The sequence below is a fragment of the Sinocyclocheilus grahami genome, unplaced genomic scaffold, assembly GCF_001515645.1.
Source record: "Sinocyclocheilus grahami isolate Dianchi unplaced genomic scaffold, SAMN03320097.WGS_v1.1 scaffold163.1, whole genome shotgun sequence".
Taxonomy (NCBI): Eukaryota; Metazoa; Chordata; class Actinopteri; order Cypriniformes; family Cyprinidae; genus Sinocyclocheilus; species Sinocyclocheilus grahami.
Genome location: NW_015505342.1, coordinates 839,092 through 854,535, shown reverse-complemented (window position 1 = coordinate 854,535; position 15,444 = coordinate 839,092). Strand labels below are relative to the sequence as shown.

At 34.2% G+C, this 15,444-nt stretch overlaps 1 protein-coding gene across 1 annotated transcript in view; it reads right to left on the bottom strand.

Moving 5' to 3' along the window:
• Positions 1 to 15,444, bottom strand: part of LOC107593049 (insulin receptor-like) — an 85,261-nt gene that overhangs the window by 49,883 nt on the left and 19,934 nt on the right. The window contains exon 2 of the mRNA XM_016282626.1: positions 3,603 to 4,151. Within this exon, the coding sequence (XP_016138112.1) occupies positions 3,603 to 4,151 (549 nt within the window). The remainder of the gene's footprint in view (positions 1 to 3,602; positions 4,152 to 15,444) is intronic.

Genomic DNA, 15,444 nt, shown 5'->3' with positions numbered 1-15,444 from the left:
ATATATATATATATATATATTACCTAACACTTTACTTAAGAATTATTTACTAAATAAAACTAAAACTAAATAAAAATAACTATAATATTAACACTACTACTAAAATAATAATAATCATCATCATCATCATCGTTATGTAATATGGATTTATATAAAATATTATTTTATATATTACAGCTAATATACTTAAAAGCATTTAATAAATAAAATACAATATTAACAAGTATAATAATACAAATATTAACAAGTATAATCATTTTTATTGTTATTTATTGAATATAATAATAATAATAACGTTTTACTTAAAACATTTAGCATTATTTATATATACAATGTAAAATTACTACTACTACTACTACTACTAATAATAATAATATATATTAAATTAATAGCAACATAATATTACAGTCATTAATATTAATAGTATTCTTCATCATCATCATTATAATTATTATTTTAAAATAAATTAGTGTAACAAAATATACCACTACTATTAAAAACAAATAAATACATAACTAAATATTAAATATTTTGTTTACATTATTTATACTTTAAATTATTTTTTTGTTATTCATGTTATTATTAATAGTAGCATTTAATAAAAATAATAATAATAATAATGTCCACAACTCCGGAACCAAATTAAGATTGATGACATATTATTAGCTTCTATTAATTACCGTTTAAGATTATGTTTCAATCCCAATAATCAACAACATCCAAGCACATTTAAGCAGCAAATGTAAGTTTAGATGGTCTTAACTAAAATGCACTGCTTGCTAGCAAACCAAAAAAAGTAATTCTTGTCCGGTGAATTCAAAGCGAGTTATCCAGACAAAATCCGTCCTCAAATCCTCAATGCTCTGACGTCATCAGAGGAGAACAGAATGGCTATGACAATATAAAAGCGCAAACCCGCGGCTGCTGAACTTTGCCCTGAAAAGGGCCTGATTGCGCAAGAGTCGCTGTCGGCACAACAGAACAACGCTCACAATAACAGAACACGCTGTGCCAGAGGAGGAGCTAGGATTTATCTGAACAGCACATCCCCTGTTTGTACAGTCTTCTGTCGGACCCAGCGCCTCACGCTTCCACTGTTTGCGCTCATGACGTTTTTATGGAGGAAAAAAGGACCAAGTTTAATGCTGTTGCTACACGAGGACCAAGATATTTGACAGCTTTCTTTTGTTCAAAGGAAATAAACGTTCCCTGGGCAACAAATGAAGCAAACACTAAACATTTGCTTTATACATGAAGCATGCTGAGTTTTTTGTCTTGCTAAGAATGGAAAGCGCCGCTTACAGAAGCACCTGCACAGATTTGATCTTTGCACTCAAGCTCACGTCTGCATCCACCGGCTCAACTTAAAACGCTTCCTGACACTAAACGCCTGCTTACACACAAAACACTTTACTTTACTGCATTCATGAATAAATCAAAGACTTGCACTTTCACCACGTGAATTTGCTATTATATTTCCTTGGTTTGATCTATTAAGAATTGATTAAATGGTGAAAAGTGGCTGTTACGTACCTGAATGGATGGAGACCTGAATAAGAGTTTGCAAAACGAATTAAATAATTATAATAAATAATTTTCACTATTTGTTAGCATTATTTAATAGACCGTGCTGACTGCATAACGTCAGCAAAAAAGAACGCTGAGAAAAAGTAAAACACAAACTAACAAATAAATAAATATCACAAGGTAGAATCACATTAATACAAAATTACAAACATTCATTTTAGTAATATTATAAATAAATTGCACAGAATAAATAATATTTTAAAATAATATACTACTACTAATAAAAACATTTAAATATAGTCCGCTATATTATTAATCCTTGTAATAATTAATAATAATATATTAATAATTAATAAACAAAAAAACAAAGAAATTAATATCACAAGTTAAAACAATATATAAATATTATGAATAAATTATACAAATACATTACAAGAATTAAAAGATAATTTTGCTTTCATGTGGGCTTGAAATAAAATACAAATGGAAGAGCACACCTATGTAGAAAAGTTCCTTCTGGAATTAAGTGCAAATCCATCTGGAAGACAAACCGTTTCCCATTATTATCTGTGGAGAAAACATGAACGTCAGGCTAAACAAGCAAATAGGCACAGGTTGTGTTGATCTGGCTCGGCGGAGAGCGCCCGTTTCTTTCGGGATCTGGAATCTTGCTGTAGGGTTATACACTCGCTCACCCCTGCGCCTGCCCAAATGCAGCAGCATTGCACCATACTCCAGAAATGGGGTATCGCTTTGACATTACAGCCGACTAAACTTTCACCTCACACATGACAAAAAGTGTGTGCATGCTTACCAACGTGGACCTTTATTTGGGCTGGACGCTGCTGGTCTTATTGCAGAATCTGACCTCATCCACACCAATGCAGTTGTGATTTCACTCATAAGGGATGTACAAATCACATACTTGCAACACCAAATGGTCACTAGCTAATTTGGATATCAGACTTAAAGCAATAGATCACCCAAAAATGACATCTGAGACTTAGAGGTAGAGTTTGTTTCTTCATCAGAAAAGATTTGGAGAATTTGAGCATTACGTCACTTGCACACCAGTGGATCCTCTGGAGTGAATGGGTGCCATCGGAATGAGAGTCCATACAGCTGATAAAAACCTCACAATAATCCACACCACTCCAGTACATCAATTAATGACGTGTGAAGTAAAATATAAATCTGCTCTGAAACTGATATGACTGAAAAATTGTTATTTTTCAATCAATGGAAACTATTTTCTTCCATACTATGGAAGCCAATGGCTACCATCAACTGTTTGGCTATACACATTCTTCAAAATATCTTCTTTAGTGTTCAACAGCATTTTTGTTACTTACGTTTATAATTAGAGATGCTACAAAAATATCTTGTCTGAAGACAATGAAGTATTGCTAGAAACTAGTCTTTAGAGAGCTTAACGGCCCCAAAAAAAACCAATAAAATCACACCAACCACAATGTCGCTTAAATGTATAATCACCAACAAATTCAGCACAAATATATTATGGATATTCAAAATACCATAAACCTCTGCCTCCACTGAGAAAGCAAATGCACAACATACGCAATATTAATACATACGCGTATTTCAACATCAGTTCACAAGCGACAAATTTAAACCATTTTGTTAACTGCACTGTAAAACAAATTCCGTAGAATTTACGGTAAAATAACGGCAGCTGTGGTTGCCAGAATTTATACGGTATACATAAATAAAATATGGTAGAAATTATAAGTTCTATTTCACTTCAAAAAACGGTATACTACCGTAAAATTACATGTAATGTCCAATACAGATTTTCACAGAATATAGAAGGGGAACTTACCGTTAACCATTTAACAGGTTTTTACTGTAGCATTTTTACAGTAAACATTTTCAAGAGCCCGACATAGACTTTTGATTCCTCTTAATCAAAAGCCAAGCAAGCCAGAGAGAGAAAAAAAAAAACAAAAAAAAACTTTACGCCAATGCCTAATTTTCACAGTAAATAACAACTGACAATTACCGTTATGTTAAAAACCATCAACAGCAACATTGAAAGAAGAATAACTGTAACTTACTTCTTTGGCAATGGTTCTGGTTCCAGCAACGCTCGCCGAAATTCCCGTTGATGGTGGTCTGTTTGCAGGTTATCGTCCCCGTGATGGTACCCGGGCAAATGTCTCCGCACTCCCGCTTGTCTTTGTTTGCCACAATGTAGTTGTCCTCCACCGAGTCGGAGATCTTGGACCAGTCGAGAGTGAACAAATAGCAGAGGTTGGGGTTCTTCTCGATGCGCACCGCTCCTCGCGTGATGTTGGTCAGGCTGTGGAGACCGATTTCCTTGAGCTGGATCATTTCGAACATGACCAGGGCGTAGTTGAAGAAGAGGTTGTTGCCGCGGATGACGGTGAGGTTCGGGAAGAGGTCGCCCAGACTCTCCAGGCCGTAGACGCGGAAGAGGAGCAGGTAGTCCGTGATCACGACCAGCTTCGGGAAGCTCAAGCCCCGGAAGTCCTCCACTCTGGATTTGAATATAAGTAGGATCTTCAGGTGGCCCTCGATCACCGTGCAGTTCTCCAGAACGCGCAGGTGGGTCGCATTGTTGCGGATATCTGTGCTGGGGCAAACTGCGATGACAGACAGAGGACAGTTATTAGCAAAGCAATTGTTACATTTTCACTGGATTACATTTTAAAAGATTAAAGTGTTACTTCAACCAAAAATGAACATTCTGTCACCGTTTACTCCCCCCCTCATGTTGTTCCAAACCTGTAAGAGTTTTTTTCTTTTCTTCACAAAAGAAGCTATTTTGAAGAATGCTGTTAATCAAACAGTTGTCGGTAGCCACTGACTTGCATAGACATACTATGGAAGTCAATGGCTACTGTCAACTGTTTGATTAGCAGCATTCTTCAAAATAGCTTCTTTTGTGTTCAGCAGGAGGAGGAAATCGTTTCACGCTGGAAACTTTTTCACTGGATTACATTTTAAAAGATTAAAGTGTTACTTCAACCAAAAATGAACATTCTGTCACCGTTTACTCCCCCCCTCATGTTGTTCCAAACCTGTAAGAGTTTTTTTCTTTTCTTCACAAAAGAAGCTATTTTGAAGAATGCTGTTAATCAAACAGTTGTCGGTAGCCACTGACTTGCATAGTTTGGGAAGACATACTATGGAAGTCAATGGCTACTGTCAACTGTTTGATTAGCAGCATTCTTCAAAATAGCTTCTTTTGTGTTCAGCAGGAGGAGGAAATCGTTTCACGCTGGAAATCATTACGAAATATTCACCGCCGAAGTGTACAGAAACACCCATTTTAAGACATTACCAGACTAAATCATTAAAAAGAACGGTGGAACGTGTAATTTAGAGATTTTATGACAAATTCTCAGAGGCCAAATCTCAACTCAAAGGACATCGCTGGAAAACAAAGAGCTTTTCTGTCAATTGTGTTTCTCGAGGAGACAAAGACAGCGTGTGATTTGTGGTGTGATCAGGTGTCTTTGAGACTCGGCTGATCTCAACCCGACTCTGTTTTTCCTCTTTGTTTCTGCAGACGACAGTTATCAGAGTTAATGCTTTTCACATCGCAGCCTGAAATGGCAGTTTTACCTCATCTTATCATGATATGACGGCCTATATGTATAAAACCCAAGTAAAACCACAAAGCTGCTGTTGAGGACGAATTCACTGAACAAAACTCAAGCTCATTGAGATTCAGGTGCTTCCTTCAATTACAGAATGCAAACTTTTTAGGTGAATTTGCCAGGACATATTACACTCCAAAAAAACAAAACAGAAGAAATCACATTTTGCATAAAAATAGATATATAAATATTAATATTACAAAATATAACTTTTTTTAAAATCTTAATATTTATTTGACAAAAGTCTTAATTTTCTTTAAGTTAAAATTAGTATGTGTTAAAGGCAGTATAGCTAATAGTACCATTATATAAAAACTATTTTTAAAATTAAATAATATATTTGTTTTGCATTACAGTAATGAGAATGAGAAGAGTTCACAAAACTCATACTTTTTTTTTATTTTTTTTTTTAGAAAGTTTAAATAGTACAATTATCACAATAAAGAAATAAAAATTAATAATAATAAAAATTAAAATAAGAAATTACATTTTGCATAAAAATTATTTTAAATTTGTTTCGCATTACTGTAATGAGAATAAGAACAGTTCACAAAATTCAAATCTAACAATCCTAAAAATGGTCTTTTATTTCTTTCAAACTAAAAAAAACTTTTTTTTTTACATTTTTTATTATGATGTTTAATATGGTCTGGATATGTTCTTTACAGGTTCCAAAAGATCGCCATTTTAACTGTGCAAACCTGATTTTCCTAAAATAACTGACTTGACGTAGACACTAGATAAAATTGACTACGTTTCAGACTGACACACAGATCATTGATTTGTAAAGGTCAGGAAAGCAACATTTGTACATCGGGACAAACTGAAGACCCCTCACCCTACAAGATCCTGACACGAGTTTCTTAGCCAAACTCTAATATTACCACACACACACGAGAAACGGTTACATCAGGTCCCTAAAGATAATTGAGCAAACACCATAAAACGGCAACATCTCTCCATAGCAACACGTCCCAGCATGCAGCAACACAGAGCGCTTGCTAGACAAAAAGGCACTTCAGCCTGTTTACCTCGGAGGAAAAGTCTGGAGGGGAAATAAAAATAACCGGAAAACACAAATAATATCTTGTAACAGTCTGCTGCCAAACTCTAATTTAATACAGTAATGAGAAAGAGGAAAGTTCACAAAACTCATTCTTTTTTTTTTTTTTTTTTAGAAAGTTTAAATAGTACAATTATCACAATAAAGAAATCAAATTAATAATAATAAAAATTAAAATAAGAAATTACATTTTGCATAAAAATTATTTTAAATTTGTTTCGCATTACTGTAATGAGAATAAGAACAGTTCACAAAATTCAAATCTAACAATCCTAAAAATGGTCTTTTATTTCTTTCAAACTAAAAAAAACTTTTTTTTTTACATTTTTTATTATGATGTTTAATATGGTCTGGATATGTTCTTTACAGGTTCCAAAAGATCGACAAAATTCAAATCTAACAATCCTAAAAATGGTCTTTTATTTCTTTCAAACTAAAAAAAACATTTTTTTTTTACATTTTTTATTATGATGTTTAATATGGTCTGGATATGTTCTTTACAGGTTCCAAAAGATCACCATTTTAACTGTGCAAACCTGATTTTCCTAAAATAACTGACTTGACGTAGACACTAGATAAAATTGACTACGTTTCAGACTGACACACAGATCATTGATTTGTAAAGGTCAGGAAAGCAACATTTGTACATCGGGACAAACTGAAGACCCCTCACCCTACAAGATCCTGACACGAGTTTCTTAGCCAAACTCTAATATTACCACACACACACGAGAAACGGTTACATCAGGTCCCTAAAGATAATTGAGCAAACACCATAAAACGGCAACATCTCTCCATAGCAACACGTCCCAGCATGCAGCAACACAGAGCGCTTGCTAGACAAAAAGGCACTTCAGCCTGTTTACCTCGGAGGAAAAGTCTGGAGGGGAAATAAAAATAACCGGAAAACACAAATAATATCTTGTAACAGTCTGCTGCCAAACTCTAATGGTGTGTGCACGCCAAAAGTGAAGCGAATATTCACATATTCTCGTTGTCGCTTTAGATTACTCAGGGGATGCTTTTTATGTCACTCACTAGGCTTGCTGCGATAGACGGTGTTTTCGGTGTTGTTAAGCCGCAACACCGGTTACGTCATTTGCCTACCGCCCCCCAAATAATATCTTGTAACAGTCTGCTGCCAAACTCTAATGGTGTGTGCACGCCAAAAGTGAAGCGAATATTCACATATTCTCGTTGTCGCTTTAGATTACTCAGGGGATGCTTTTTATGTCACTCACTAGGCTTGCTGCGATAGACGGTGTTTTCGGTGTTGTTAAGCCACAACACCGGTTACGTCATTTGCCTACCGTCGTTTTGATTTTTTTATAGTAACAAAAATTATTTAGCCTAGTTCAGTTAGAGGACAGACACTTTTAAAAACGAAACGCTCAATGCAGCGTGCCGAACCGTGCGTGAACGACGCACCACGGAGCAGGAGTCAGATTTTATTTATCACATGAGGAGAGTGAGTCGAGCTGACTGACAAGAGTGAAAAAAGAAAGACAAGACTATGGCAGAAGATTGTTTAGAAAGGAAATCCAAAGGCGCCCGTTCGGCAATATTTTAGATTTTGAAAAGCCTATTGACTGGAAGTTTTTTTTAAACATTCGTTTCTTATTTATTTGGTTCCACAGTGTTCGCTGATTACTTTATTTCAACTTTGTGTATTTTATTTATTTTATATCAAGGTGTATATGCCGTGCCTCCAAGCTTTCTTTTTCGTTTTGCTAATAAACGTTCTATGTTTCCAATTTATTTGGTTCCAGTGTTTGCTGATTACTTTATTTCAACTTTGTGTATTTTATTTATTTTATATCAAGGTGTATATGCCGTGCCTCCAAGCTTTCTTTTTCGTTTTGCTAATAAACGTTCTATGTTTCCAATTTATTTGGTTCCAGTGTTTGCTGATTACTTTATTTCAACTTTGTGTATTTTATTTATTTTATATCAAGGTGTATATGCCGTGCCTCCAAGCTTTCTTTTTCGTTTTGCTAATAAACGTTCTATGTTTCTAATTTATTTGGTTCCACAGTGTTTGCAGATTTTCAGTTTTATATACCTATTTAAACTTTGTGTAGCCTAATTTGTTATTTTATTAGACATATATGGTGTTTTTTTATTCGTTTTGTTAATAAAAGTTCTGAGTTGACCTTGCTGTGGCTTGAATTGAGTCAACGCCGTATTACCTCTAATTTGAAAGTGAAAGTAAAACGCACACAACGCTTTTTCTAGCTATTTGAAAGCCAAGAAATCCGAGGAAAAGAGGGAAAAACTCAAATGAACAATAGCTTGAGGCCGAATTGCGTCGCTTTGAAAGTGAAAGTAAAATGCGCACGGCACATTTACAAGCCATTTGAAAGTGAAGAAAAGAGGGGAAACTCAAACGAACTAACCCCCACCAACGGTGATACCAGTATTACCGGTGTGGTCACACGTCGATTAACCGGTGGGAAAACTTTCTCACCGTCACAACCCTATCACTCACGCAAATAAAAACATAGCGTAATGCTCTCCTCCATTTTCTAATACAACCAGAAGTGTAATTTAGCTCTTCGCTGAATCGTAATGGTGTGTGCACCCCAAAAGCGAATTAGATTAATCGTGCGAGTAGATTACATACAAAGTCAATGCAAAGATGCAAATAGATGCGAATTTGCACCAGGCGACACGATTGCTGGCTGATTACTTTATTTCAACTTTGTGTATTTTATTTATTTTATATCAAGGTGTATATGCCGTGCCTCCAAGCTTTCTTTTTCGTTTTGCTAATAAACGTTCTATGTTTCCAATTTATTTGGTTCCAGTGTTTGCTGATTACTTTATTTCAACTTTGTGTATTTTATTTATTTTATATCAAGGTGTATATGCCGTGCCTCCAAGCTTTCTTTTTCGTTTTGCTAATAAACGTTCTATGTTTCCAATTTATTTGGTTCCAGTGTTTGCTGATTACTTTATTTCAACTTTGTGTATTTTATTTATTTTATATCAAGGTGTATATGCCGTGCCTCCAAGCTTTCTTTTTCGTTTTGCTAATAAACGTTCTATGTTTCTAATTTATTTGGTTCCACAGTGTTTGCAGATTTTCAGTTTTATATACCTATTTAAACTTTGTGTAGCCTAATTTGTTATTTTATTAGACATATATGGTGTTTTTTTATTCGTTTTGTTAATAAAAGTTCTGAGTTGACCTTGCTGTGGCTTGAATTGAGTCAACGCCGTATTACCTCTAATTTGAAAGTGAAAGTAAAACGCACACAACGCTTTTTCTAGCTATTTGAAAGCCAAGAAATCCGAGGAAAAGAGGGAAAAACTCAAATGAACAATAGCTTGAGGCCGAATTGCGTCGCTTTGAAAGTGAAAGTAAAATGCGCACGGCACATTTACAAGCCATTTGAAAGTGAAGAAAAGAGGGGAAACTCAAACGAACTAACCCCCACCAACGGTGATACCAGTATTACCGGTGTGGTCACACGTCGATTAACCGGTGGGAAAACTTTCTCACCGTCACAACCCTATCACTCACGCAAATAAAAACATAGCGTAATGCTCTCCTCCATTTTCTAATACAACCAGAAGTGTAATTTAGCTCTTCGCTGAATCGTAATGGTGTGTGCACCCCAAAAGCGAATTAGATTAATCGTGCGAGTAGATTACATACAAAGTCAATGCAAAGATGCAAATAGATGCGAATTTGCACCAGGCGACACGATTGCTGCGAACGTGCGACGTACATCTCAAACGCATCTTTCGCACAAGTTGATGCGTTGTCGCACAAGCCAATCAGCGAAGAGCTTATTGACACGTCTGGTTGTATCAGAAAATGGAGGAGAGCAATACACAATGTTTTTATTCGCGTGAGTGACATGAAAAACATCTCGCGAGTAATCTAGAGCGATAACGCAATGTGAATATTCCAGAAACTAGTCAGCAAAATTCACAAACTAATTTGCTGAAATATTCCACATTTTTCACAAACAGGGTAATTAAGGGTAATTAATAAACTCTGACTAATTAAGATTAACAACTTTTGCAATTACTATTAGTTGTACTACCTTTAATATATACTAATTTAAAAAAGCTTAATATTTATTACATTCATTTTGTTCATGTGAGATTCACATAAATCGCAACCCTGTTCCCCAATTTGGGCAACGTTTAAAAAATATATAAAAATAAAACAAAACACTGTTATTATTTTCTAGCAAAGAACATTAAATTACATAGAATTTTAATAAAAAAGGTAAAATATGAAAGTTAGTAGTGAAGTTATATTTTCCACAAATAACAGAAAAAAAAATGTAAATCACTTTTGTAAGAGGATTTACAGTTAAGACGCACAGACCAGTTATAATGAATGAAGACAAGGAGTCAGAAGTGCAATCAATCAAGGAAAAATTTACTGAAGAAAATGGTTTGCAGTTTCATCAGCAGGAGTTCAGAGCTCGCAAAATTTCAAAATCAGACACTCTTCAGATTTTGGTAGCCTGAGACGAATTTAACTAGCCCGAATAAAAAAACAAATGTAGAAAATTTAATAGAAGTTGAGACATCAATCAAAAACATTTTCAAAACATAAATATCAAGGAAGGAATTTTCTTTCACCATTTACAGGATATCTGCAGGATTTTTAGGATCAAATTTAGGGCTTTTTATGACATGCATTTATGCATGTTTGCTGCATAAAAACATGGGTTGATTTTCCCCTCAGGACAGACGCGGTCGAAAGTGGACAAGAGACGGATTAAAACAGCAGGTGTGAACGGGAATGTGTCTCCCCAGTCTACTTGGGATCCGATCGACCGAAAACGCATCTTAATACCAGGTGTAAACAGGACCAAACAGAGATCAGTAAATTACATCATCACTTCAAGTTTCAGGATTCTGATTGGTAAAGCGTATAGATAAACTTGGAACATCTCCAAACATGGACATCTAGTCGATAGCATATCTTCACTGATTATCAGCACGACAGCAGGGGGTCCGAGTTTAGGAACAACGTGCCCTCATAGGTCACAGAACAGCATTTCGATATGTCTGGTGTCTTACTACGGTCATTCCAACACCCTGCGATGCCAGTTGTTCACCTTACACTGACACTCACATATCTTCAAGGCTAAAGTGCTAAGATACATTTTCTCACAGTCAGGGGTTCAAACAATGGATGAGAAGTGAGTGCTTAAAGTGTGAACTGGTCAGGCAGAGAAGGGCCTGTGTGACCTGGACTATCATGGTCAGCAGGAGGGTTAAAAATTAGCTTGGTGTCGATCCTAAAAACATCACATTCAAAGCCTCTCTAATGCTAAACCTACTTCATTATCTTAAAATAATGTTTTCTTCTTAAAAGTATGGATGTAACAATTCGCTCAACTCACGATTCGATTCACAATTTTTTTAACAAAATGAGATTCAAGACAAATTATAAATTAAATCTGTCCTTTTTATTATTGCTTGGACAAAATGCTGCACGTTTCTTCGTGAAATTGAAATATAACACTATAATAATATACTAATATAGCACTTGCATATTACTGCTCTTTTGTTGGTTTTGATTGCTTCTATTGTCCTCATCTGTAAAAAAAAAAACATTTACAGCCCCCATAAATTCCTATTATGCCACAACTCAATCTCTATTGCAGCACAGTGCTCAGATCTGAATGAGGACAAGGTTACATTTTATTGTATTGGTCAACATTCCCAAGGTCTGCTGTAAACAGATATGGAGCTTGTTTGTGTGATCGTATGAGACCTCACGCGCTTGTCTGTTCACACACTTCACAAACCTGCTCTTCACCCGTACACCGTTTGGAACGCCTGACTGAAAGCAGACACCCAGCCGTCATTTAGGATCCTGATTTATAGGTGCCACTGCAGTGACGTCAGGTTATAGGATGCTGGTTATTTACGCTGGGCTCTGGGAAGGAACACGGGGGCTTTTGGGACGGCGAAAAGAAGCTGCAGCTGGTCTAGCAACATGCAACAAAATAATGACAAACTCTTGATGGAGCCCATCGACAACAGCCCTGAACAATAAAACCAATCACTCTGCAGTACAAACAGGTCGACAACTTCAAAACTTTGACAACAGCTGCAGAGTCGTAGAAAGCAAGTGAGAAATAGTGCATGAAGATCTAGAAAGATCTAGAGATAAACAGCAGGCAGCGTGTCTGAAACTCAACGCTGGCGCTTATCGTGCAAACCCATCAACCTGAGCACAGACGAGTGTCAATGTAACAGCTCTGCATTCAAACACATGCTGACTGACTTGCACAACTTCTAAACAGCACCTGACCGCATCTGTGAGGGTCAACTGATGCAACCAAACTGCAGAAAATAGACCAGGGCACATTTTTTTAAACACTAAAGTTCGAGGGGCTGTCGGAATATGTTCTGAAAGCAGCAGTCTCAAATGCCTTATTACTCTTAGAAAATTGTAACTGCATAAAGAAAATCTTAAGGACGTACTGTCATTAAAAATAGTCACTTGTCCTTGTGCTAAAATACACATTTTAAAATCAAAATAAACTAAAATAACGAAAACTGGTCAAAACTGAAACTACATTAAAAATACAATTCCATGACTCCAAAATTAACTAATATAAAAATAACCACAAATTATTTTAGCTTTAGATGTTTAGATATACATTTAGTAAAACACATTAAACATGAAAATGCTACTAGATAACTTTAAAAAGTTTCATTTAAACTTTAGAATTTTAAGGATGTTTTTTTAAAACATTTTTTTTAGTATTTTTAGATTCAAGAACATTTTAATTGAAAGAGTGTATTAACGTTGGCAGGCTTAAAATAATAAAACCAACTAAAATGAAAGCTTAACACACTGAAGTGAGAAAACTCTAAAAAAGACTCTGAAAGACTTAACTAAAAACATCAATTAACAAACTTAACAAACGGTCAACACTAAAATTTGCGTTAAAAAAAAGAAGAAAAGAAAATGGGATGAGAATATTTTCTTGTCTTCCTGTCAAGAGGTTAATTTTTTTTAAAATTAAATAAAATATGAGACAATTAGGGCTGTTGCGATTCGTCGATTTTATTTGACTATTCGATTTTTAAAAATCCTCGACTTCATTTTGCTCGCGTCGACTAACCGGCAAAATACCGGAAGTGGTTTCCCAAGGCTGCATGATATATTAAACCCATTTAAAAATCATAATTAAGCATAATTGTGAACGATTTAATTAAATAATTATATGTGATGCAGTTCTAATACAGTATAAGCACTTTAATTATTTACATGCGTGTAGGTTAAGTACATGCGTCACACAGCGGCTCCGTTCACAGTAGTTCCACAGGAACTGTTATCATTTACATGTGTGGAGCGTCTCAAACTCCATCTCTGCATGTTGTTGTGTGTTTGGGTTTATTATAACGTTCATCTGGGAACGCAACGTGCGCCATTTCATCAGATTTGTAAGGTAAATCATTTATAAATCTACGCAAACTCAGGAGAATACATAGCGGTTTCAAAATAAAAGCTCAAACCCTCACTTGTTTACACGTTTTGATGTCCCCATATTCTTTTAATTAAAGTGACTATAGCATTTCTGTCCTAAAGAAATGGCAAAATATTAAAAATTAAGTTGATATTTGAATTAAATGGCGCTTGGTCAATATTAAACAAGTATTAGATCGCACAGCAATGTGTAAAAATAATCATCAGGCTGTTGGCGTCCCTCTGCAGGCCTTTGTTGTAATGCGTGATGTACATTAGCTCTATTGTTTATAATACACTATGTATTTTAACAGTTTTGTTCAATAAAACCATATGATTGCTTTTGATACTTTATTTGAACTAATTATTATTGTCTCATTGCTATTATATATGTATTTTAAGTCATTTTAAAGGCTATTGTTCACTTACATCTATTTTTATTACCACAAAAAAATTTATTATAATTATAGGGCCTTATGAAAAAAATTTCGTTTTTTACATTTTCATTTTTCTATACTCCGTTTTAATGGTTAAATAAAATTGTATTAATCAAAAAGCCTGTCTAATTAATTGAGTTTTAAAGTTTTATCTTTACCACATTCTGTTTTCCATTATTTTTTGGATTCCATTTTAATGGTTCCATTAAATTTTAATAATCAAAAGCATCTCCAATTAATTGATTTTATTTTTTTGTAAGTTTTTTCTTCTTCCCAGAAATACTGCACATTTACATTTTTCTCCTAAATAAATTATGGTAAATAACATTTCTGGTAAATACTCCTTTAAAAAGAGTTTTTTGATTATAATTTTATTAGTAGTAGACTAGAACACGTGGACATGTTGTCATTCTTACACTATAATACTGAACTTTGATTTCAGTGATTTGGACTATGAGATGGACACTTGCTTCTTGCACTCTATGTTGCACTTTACTTTTGCTTTAAAAAAAGGATTTCATAGAAATTTGGATTTCATTTGATTTAATAAAATAGTTTAATGAAATATTCTTAAGTAAAATTGTAGATTTTTTTTGTGGGAAATTAATCGTTTAGATTAATCGATTAATCAATAAATTAGTCGATAGATTAATCGAAATAAAAATAGTCATTAGTGGCAGCCCTAGAGACAATAAAATAACTTTAGTAATTAAAATAGTTTTTTAACCACAATAAGCTGAATCTTTTTTTTTTTAATTAATAAAAGCTTAACGCACTGAAACGAGAAAACTGCAGAAAATCTAACTCAAAGGAAACTCTAAAGAAAAAAAACTTGAGAAAACTAAACTAAATATAAGAATGATAGATTGAAAACTAATGGAAAAAAATAAGCTAACCTGAAAAAGACTGTTTAGAAAAAAATTAAATTAAAGCTATATTGAAATGTATAACATAAATAAAAACTAAATCATCAATTAGAAATAATCAATTAATAATAAACATACAACAATAATATTAACACTGTTCTGATAGAAAAAGATATGTATATAAATAAAAAAAAAAATTCAGTTTTTAAAAAAAAAAAATTTATAATTAAGCCTCAAATGTCAACAATACATTGGATTGGTTTCTTCTTTAAATTATAAAAAAAGTACAAATATGAATGGTATTATAGTGTTATACTAAAACTAAAATTAAAACCCTTAAGATAACATGTAGAAAGAAAAAAAACACATCTTAAGCACACAGAATAACATAAGTGGACTTTGAACGATTAATTGCCGCGTTGAACGATTACGTAATTGTGGCATCCGTAAT